This window comes from Pinus tabuliformis, chromosome 7, assembly GCF_031772625.1.
Source record: "Pinus tabuliformis cultivar Carrire ecotype Pingquan chromosome 7, CPIR1, whole genome shotgun sequence".
NCBI classification, from domain to species: domain Eukaryota; kingdom Viridiplantae; phylum Streptophyta; class Pinopsida; order Pinales; family Pinaceae; genus Pinus; species Pinus tabuliformis.
In genome coordinates this window covers 925,949,295-925,958,144 of record NC_142293.1, presented here as the reverse complement: position 1 = coordinate 925,958,144, position 8,850 = coordinate 925,949,295, and the positions used below count along the sequence as shown (strand labels likewise).

Here is an 8,850-nt window from a genome sequence, read left to right as displayed (position 1 = left end):
GAAATTAAAACAAATAAAAACTCCTCCATGGGAGTAATATTCATAATCTCAACAGTAAGAGAGAGTATAGTTTCAAGTGAAGCAAAAAGTGGCAGGTCTCAAAAAAAATATGAAAGTGTTAGAACATAAGATGCAAGGGAGGAATGACGAGTTTGCAGGGTCTATACAATAGATGATGTGTGAATAAAGTGAAATAAGTTATGTATTTCAGTTAACAACAATACATAATTTTAGGGGAAGCAACATCATGCACTTAATATTAACAAAGGGGGAGAACATGTAGACCTAAGGAGAGATAATAGATAGGGGGAGTAGTTGTGGTCACTAATAGAAGTTGTAAATAGAGGAAGAGTTGTAGACACTAAGATAAGTTGCTTACAGAAAAAGAGTTACAGATAGGAAGAAGCACAATTCCAAGAGGAGCATCCCTTTGTCATTGATGTCAAATGGGGAGAAGTTGCAAGCATGAGGAAAATTTTAGATTTGAGACTTCTGCAATTTGTATTGTGTGTAGAATTTGTTTCTGCATCTGTCACATTCATATTTGTTATTTTATCGACGTTTCTAACCATCCTTTATGGTTCATCATCAGGATTAATGAAAGACATGAAGGTCTGATCAAATGAAAAGGTGATATATATATATATATATAAGAAATTAGTGAAGTAATGATGGGGGCGAGCCGACAAGAAAGGGGAAAAACTGACAAAGGGAACTCCGAAAAAACCCTAAAATTGTTTTGATTATTAATAATATGTATGTTAAAATATTAATTTATTAATATCCAAATCAAGTATTTAATATTTAAAATTAAGTTATTTATAATAAAATTGAGATTTTAAATATTAATATTACTATTTAAATATAGTGATAGTACCTAGTGTAAATGCATTATTATGAATGTAAATAAATTATATAAAGTAATTGTTAATATAAATTATAATGGTAATATTAATGTTATATATAGAGTAATAATTAATATAATGGATAACAATTAATTATTAATTAGCAAGTTGGATACGCATTACTATATATATAGTTAGGGTAGGCATTATTATTCATCCACATTTTTTTCCCCTGGAAAAATCATAATTTTATTCAATATTGAGTAAAATTACATGTTGTAGATGCTGTAATAGCATATGCTGTAACAAAACTTGTCCTGCTAAGAACAGGATCTAAAAATCAATTAACTGTCTATCTATGCTTTCCTATCTTTCTTTTTTTCCACTTTCCGCTAGCCTTCATTGGTAGGCGTCGCTGTTACAATTTGCATTTGTGCTTCGTTAGTGGTAGCCACAATGTCTTTTTCAAAATCTGAGCTTGTTGTAGAGTATGCTCGCTTGCTGCCACCAATTTCCTGTCCTGGAGTCTCATATTGCTACTGTGAGCTGCTTGCATTTGGATCTGTTGCATATTCAATCAGATTTTCATTATTTTGTAAATGGTGTGGAAAGCTTTCTTTGCTGATTTCTGGATTATTTCTTCCATCTTCAGCTTCTTGAAGTATACTGGTGGTTTCTGCATTCTTTTCCTCTTCTATATCCTCTGCCCATGTGGCTGTAAATTGCCATCCTTTCGGCTTTGGTGGTTGTCTTTTTTTCCTATCTTTTTTGTTTTGTGGGCATGCACTCTGAAGATGACCAGTTTGTCGACATATGCGGCAGCGAAAGGCAGTGTTTTCATAATCAAGTGGCTGTGCCCATTGCTTTCCATTATGGAGTAAGAGAATGTGATCTGGTAGGCCTTGACTGAGATCAACCTCCACACAGATCCTGGAAAAAGTGTAGATATCCTTGGATAGGCGCTCATTGTCTACTTTTAAAAAAGTCCCCAAGGCGTTGCCGATTCCTTCCAATACTTTGTAATGCCAAAAGTGTATAGGTAAGTTAAATAATTTTACCCACACTGGCATTTTGGAGACCACCATGTTGTTTGGATCGAAGTCCGGGAACCAAGATTTCATAAAAAGGCCTGCATTTCCCCAAAACCATGGTCCCTCATTCAATGCATATTCCTTGTCCTTTATGGTGTTGAATTTGACAATAAAGAATCCCTTTGAACAGAGATGGATATCACAGTTTTCTGTCCATATGGAGTAAATCCATTGACGAAGGGCTTCTGGTTTGGGCCAAAAACCATTGAACCTGCATATCACTGCTTTAGTTAAATAGTCAGCATGTATTTCATTTACCTCTGGTATGGCGATTGTTAATGCAGGGTTCTGTGTTGTCTGCTCAACAATGTAGGCCCCTGGTGTTGTAGCTTGCTGTTCTGGTTTCTTTTGTGGTTCCATCTTCCCTTTTACTGCATCTTTGAAGGAAGCAGGTCCTTTTGAACTTGTGCCAGAACAGCCTCCGCGGAGTCTTGTGCTAAGACAGATGGTTGAGTCATTTCCTATACCGTATTCCATTAGCTTGCGCTCCTCCTGCAGTACTTTCCCTGTGTAGAGGAGGAGTTGTTTGCATGGTGGGATTCCAGTTCTTTCTTGTATCCTCTGTTTGAGTGTTTTTGTCGCCTCCCATTTCCCTATCTTGATGCATATTGTGTTCCCTCCCATGGATCTGATAAAGAGAGAACTTTTTCTTCCTTCGAGCATATCCGATGCAGGTGTTGTTTGGATGTTTTGCTGATTCGTCATAATCATCGAATCTTTCTGTTGCCTGCTCCGATCTATGATCTGAGACTGTGATCCAGATCTGTGAGGAGCCTTTTTGTTATCAGGCATCCAGATCCGAGTTTGGTGTAGACTGATTCTGCTCTGCATCTTTTGTTCACTTCGAAACAACTTGTTCAGTGAGTGGGCTTCCAGATCTGACCAGAAAAGGGGTCGATCTGCAATGAGAAGGTCTAGATCAAAGAGCCCAAGACTCGATCTGTGCTCAATGCCGCGGAACGATGGGTATATTGCCCAATCAGGGCTTAATGGCAGTTGTTCGAACAAATGGAAATCGAGATTGGCATCATAATAATACAGATCAGAGTTCTGATATTCAAATAGCTTGAATATTTCTTCGTACCTTTGGCGGTGTCGGTGATTTTTCATCCTGTTAGCTCCATTGTTGCTCGAGACAGTAACCTCACTAAGCGTGATCTCAGAAGCAGTTACTGCCACAGGGTAGACTGTCAAGTGCCTGATCTGCATGCAGTTCCAAAGCGCAACCAACCCATGTATTTCGATCAGGGGTTTACCAGTTGTCTTCGCCGTCTGAGAAAGTACCTTATGTAATAGATCTTGCCGAATTTGCACCTTCGTTCTTCTTATGAACCCTGACTGCAGCAAATAACAATAAACCCTTATTCTCGGCGACGCGAATATGACCAATGTGAATCGTGCGGATTCAGGCTTCTTGCTTATGGAGTCACTGGAGGTTTGGTAGACGTGGGTAAGACTGAGAGCCATTGTTACCGCAGAGATTGAAACCGAATCAGCCGCATAAATCGAAACTGGATCAGCCGCAGAGCCCGCCCATAAAATACTTGATTCTAATTTCATTATTATTCATCCACATATAATATGATAAGGTATTAATAATATGCTTCACAATTTTGGAATAAATAGAGTATAGAAAGATATTAATAACACTACTTTACAATTTCAATTTCAAAATAAGTAGAGTACACTAAGATATTAAAACACACATCCATAATTTCACAATAAACACACATTATCATTGTTAAATAACTAATATAATAACACTTCTCCATAATCTCACAATAAACACACATTTTCATTGTTAAAGAACTAATAAGTATCAATGATACCACTCCAAAATCTTAAGCAAAGCACGTGAAATAATTAATGAATAACATATAGGTATTAATAAGAGTACTCTACAATCTTGAAATAAACAAAGCATGGAATGCATTAATAATACTACTCTGGAATATTTTGGAATCAGTAAGGCATTTTAAGACATTAATAACATAACTTTTGATAATCATAGTCAAACCTCATTCTTATTATTAAATAAGAAACATGTATTAAAAATCTAAAAATAAGTTTGCTTTCATGTACATTTAATATTAAATGATAGACATACATTACAAATATAGGAAGAAGTGTCTTCTCAAGTAGATTCATCATTAAATAATGTATAATGAATAGGTATTAATAACACTACTCCATAATTTTGAAATAACTAAAGTATGATAATGCATTAATAATACTTCTATACTCGAATAAACATATCATCTTAAGACATTAATAACACTACTCGATAATCTTTAAAAAAAACTTCATTCTCATTAAAATAGTAAATCAATATAAAATATTAATAACACTACTCCATACTCCATAATCTTAAGAAAAACTTGTTTTCATAATTAAATAATAAATAAATAATAATAATAATATTTCATATTCTTTGAATAACTTGTTCTCATGTAAATCCACACATTACTAATATATATATGTTAACAATATTCCATAATCTTTGAATAACCCCGGTTTTATATAAATCTACACATTAATAATATAAATGTTAAAACATTAATCACACTTTTTTAATATTTAGTTTCCACATACATTTTTAAACATTAATAATCCTCAAATATAATAATATATTAAAAAATAAAAACAAATATTACTTTCAAGTTACTTTTCATATAAATTTCATTATACACCAATTTATTTATTTATTTATGATTTAAGAAAATATATTTGATGATAATGATTGTCACTTCACCGCATAAAAACAATTAAATTTTAAAAATAGAAAGAGTAAACAAACTATTAAATATAACAATGAAAAAACCATAAATTAAACATTATATGAATATTACCCTTATCTTTTTTATTATTGTTATTCAAATTATAATTTTAAATTGTTAATTTCTTTTTTATTTTTATATAAAATTAAATTTAAAAATCCTTAATATTTTTATGACATTATTTAATTTTATTAATTTGAAATTATTTTTATCAAATTATTAAAAAAAAATTATTATTAAAATATTTTTTTAATGGCCTCTTCCTTCCACATTTAACGATACATGTCGCTAAATATATCACAATAATAAGGCGTTTGAAATGTTTGGTCATTTGTTGCCCAACCAATTCACTTTTGGCTAGTTACTCAAATTATTTTCTATTGTGGAAAAAAACATAAAAAAAGCATGATTTTAAAAATGATTAAATAAACCCATGACAATTGAATGACCTTGACCTTGACCCACCTCCTAACAACGTCCTTAAGAAGGTGGTAAAAATCATACATAAAGCTATGGATTTTTGTAGTCTTGAAAGTTGGCAGTGCCATTGTGTCTCTACTGGATTTGTTTTCCAAGTGGCTGGAAGTGAAGACTTCATTGTGTGTGTCTTCCAAGTGGCCATACCATATGTGAAGAGTGTAGTTTGTTCAGCAGCTACCAAGAATGGAGAGCAAGAGAGTTGAAGCATGCAGATTCAAGCAAATTGCAGAGGAAAAGTTCAGAGACAGAGACATTAACGGATGCAATATAAATGCCCTGAAGGCCTATGACCTGTGTCCAAAGCTGGAAGGAATATCAGAAATGATAACAGCTGTGCAGATCCTTTTAGTTGCAAAGGGTAAACTGCCATCAAAACTTGTGGATTGGTACGCCATTTTACAGGTAAATGAATCTTCACATCCTATATTGATTAAGAGGCAGTATAGAGAGTTATCTTCATTATTGCATCCTCATATAAAGAAATCTCCAGTAGCAGAAGCAGCTTTTAAGCTTATACAAGAAGCTTGGTCAGTTTTGTCTAATAAATCTAAAAAGTACAAATATGATCGTATGAGAAAAGGCTTGATCACCGAGGAGCATCAAGGTTCAGAGCCCGGGCCTTCTGATCTGAATACGAGTTTTTCCAGTCCACAAGCGAGTTCTGTAGACACCCAAATGGATTCATTAAAAGCGCAAAATGTGGATTTTCCCAATGGAGCTGTCAGTTCTGTAGTCAGCCCCGGGGATTCTTTGAAGAAGTCTTCCCATGATCAGAGTTTCATGGACACCCACATGACCTCTGGGAAGACCCCAAATGTGGTTTCCTCCAATGGAGGGGATAGCGTCGCACCTGCAAATATGGCTTCTGGGAAGTGCAAATCTGGGAATTCCACCTTCTGGACTGCATGTCCATTTTGTTACAGTGTGCAGGATTGTCCACCATTTCTGAAGAGCCAAATACTCGTATGCCCAGTTTGTCATAGTACCTTCCAGGCTCTTGAGGTTATGACAATGTCCATTAACGATATAATCAAGAGATCCAGAAAGGGCAGCGATGCAGAAAATTATGGTGCTATTATAGAGAATGAGGTAAATTCCTCGGAGGATAACAAAGCAGAGGATGTTACAGTAAACCAACCTAAGGAGGCTGTCGAGGTTGGGACAATGCATGTCAATGATTATACCGGGAGAGCCAGAACAAGAAGCAATGGAGAAAATGTTCCTGCTATGATAGAGAATGGGGTTAATTCCTGCCAGAATGAAAAAGCACAGGATAAAAAGAGAACCAGAAAAGGAAGCAAGGAAAACAAGGTTGGTGTTATTACAGAGAATGAGATAAATCCCTGCGAGGATAGCAAAGCACAGGATAAAAAGAGAACCAGGAAGGGAAGCAAGGAAAACAATGTTGGTGCTACTACAGAGAATGAGATAAATCCCTGCGAGGATAACAAAGCACAGGGTAAAAAGAGAACCATGAAGGGCAGCAACGAAGAAAATTTTGGTGCTATGATAGAGAATGAGGTAAATTCCTCTGAGGATAACAAAGCGGAGGATGTTACAGTAAACCAACCTAAGGAGCCTGTTGAGGTTGGGACAATGCATGTCAATGATTATACCAAGAGAGCCAGAACAAGAAGTAATGGAGAAAATATTCCTGCTATGATAGAGAATGAGATTAATTCCTGCCAGGATAACAACGCACAGGATAAAAAGAGAACCAGAAAAGGAAGCAAGGAAAACAAGGTTGGTGCTATTACAGAGAATGAGATAAATCTCTGCGAGGATAGCAAAGCACAAGATAAAAAGAGAACCAGGAAGGGAAGCAAGGAAAACAAGGCTGGTGCTATTACAGAGAATGAGATAAGTCTCTGCGAGGATAACAAAGCACAGGATAAAAAAAGAATCAGGAAGGAAAACAAGGTTGGTGCTATGATAGAGAATGAGACAAATTCCTGCGAGGATCAAAAAGCACAGGATAAAAAGAGAACCAGACAGGGAAACAAGGAAAACAAGGTTGGTGCCATGATGGAGAGTGAGATAATTTCCTGCGAGGATAACAAAGCCCAGGATAAAAAGAGAACCAGAAGGGGGAACGTAGAGAATAAGGTTGGTTGCATAATAGAAAATGAGATAAATTCCTGCAAGGATAACAAAGCACAGGATAAAATGAGAACCAGTCAAGGAAACAAGGAAAACAAGGTTGCTGTCATGATAGAGAATGTGATAAACTGCCACGAAGATAACAAAGCAAAGGATGTTAGAAGAAAACAAGCAGTAGACCAACCTAAGAAGGCCAAAAGCAGGACTAAGAAAGTTAAAAATGAGTCCAGGAAACAAAACAATTCTGTCTCATGCCCCTCTAAGGAGGGCCCTTCTGTTGAGCAAGTTTTGATGGATGTTCAAGATTCAGATTTTTATGACTTTGACCAAGATAGAGTAGAGAATTGCTTTGAGGCAAATCAAATCTGGGCTATTTATGATGATCATGATGGAATGCCTCGATATTATGCTCGTATTAATGAGGTAGTCTCCTTGCATCCCTTCAAGGTGAACATGACTTGGTTAGAAGGAAAGGACAATGGCGATGAGTGTTTAGCCAGGTGGGCCAATGCTGGATTTTGCAGGAGTTGTGGGGAGTTTAGGGAAGGAATAAGCTGTGGTAGTGAGTCTCTCAATGTCTTCTCTCACTTGATGAAAGGCGAGAAAGCTGCAGCAGGGATTTTTAAAATCTTTCCTCGGAGAGGCTCTATCTGGGCTCTTTATAGAAATTGGCAGACTGATTGGGATGAATCTACTCCCAGTGAAGTTACATGGAAGTATGACATTGTTTTGATTATGACAGATTTTATTGAAACAATGGGAGTGAGTGTGGTTCCTCTTGTTAAGCTTGATGGTTTCAAGAGTGTCTATCATAGAGCACAGATGGGATCAAAGACAGTTAAATGGGTACCGAGGACAGAGATTCTTAAATTCTCCCATCAGGTTCCTGCCAGAATAATTTTGGGTAACGAGGCTCAAAATTTGCCCAAAGGTTGTTGGGAGTTAGACCCTGCAGCCAGTCCGTTAGATTAATCTGCAGACAGCATAGACAGTGAATCAAAAACATCAAACTAAGTGTTCTGTTGTAACCATCTCACAGTAATAGTTGTTGATGTTGGAATGGGAATAGAAATGCATCATATAGTTTAGTTGCTTTGTGTGGTTGGTGTAAACTCTGCCTTAAAACACAAGTTTGGTTTTCATGAGGGGATTTCCTGAGAATAATGTCCATGAAGAATGGGGAGGCTTCTGATAAGCCAGTAGGATGTTATCTCTTAATTTAAACTTTGGCTGTGATTGCAATGAAGAAAGAAAACTTGAACTTGTTCATGCAAGATGGTAGACTGATTGTACTCTTAATTGACCAAGTAGTATTTCAATTCTCTAATTTCATCTCTGCTATAATGGCAATCACTTGGTAGGTTGAATGGTCTCACTTTAGAATATAATACTATGTTGGGCAATAGCTGCGATCATAGTAGAATGTTTTGCAAGATTAACATAGATATATTTTCATTGTTTGGGTGGTTCAAAGATTTGTATATGTTGTAACGCTTTGTAATACTGCAGATAAAACTGTCTAGTGTTATGGTCATGTAACCATATTTTCATGCTATC

The 8,850-nt window shown here is 35.9% G+C and overlaps 1 protein-coding gene across 1 annotated transcript; it reads left to right on the top strand.

Annotated features, from left to right (window-relative positions):
• Positions 1-5,291: 5,291 nt before the first annotated feature.
• Positions 5,292-8,579, top strand: LOC149250678 (uncharacterized). The gene has a single exon (XM_089456462.1). The coding sequence runs from the start codon at positions 5,377-5,379 to the stop codon at positions 8,263-8,265; it is 2,889 nt and encodes a 962-aa protein (XP_089312588.1). The 5' UTR covers positions 5,292-5,376; the 3' UTR covers positions 8,266-8,579.
• The last annotated feature ends 271 nt before the right edge of the window (positions 8,580-8,850 follow it).

Bases quoted from the DNA above. Each gene is read 5' to 3' on its own strand.
- LOC149250678 (XM_089456462.1), top strand. From the start codon at position 5,377: ATGGAGAGCAAGAGAGTTGAAGCATGCAGATTCAAGCAAATTGCAGAG.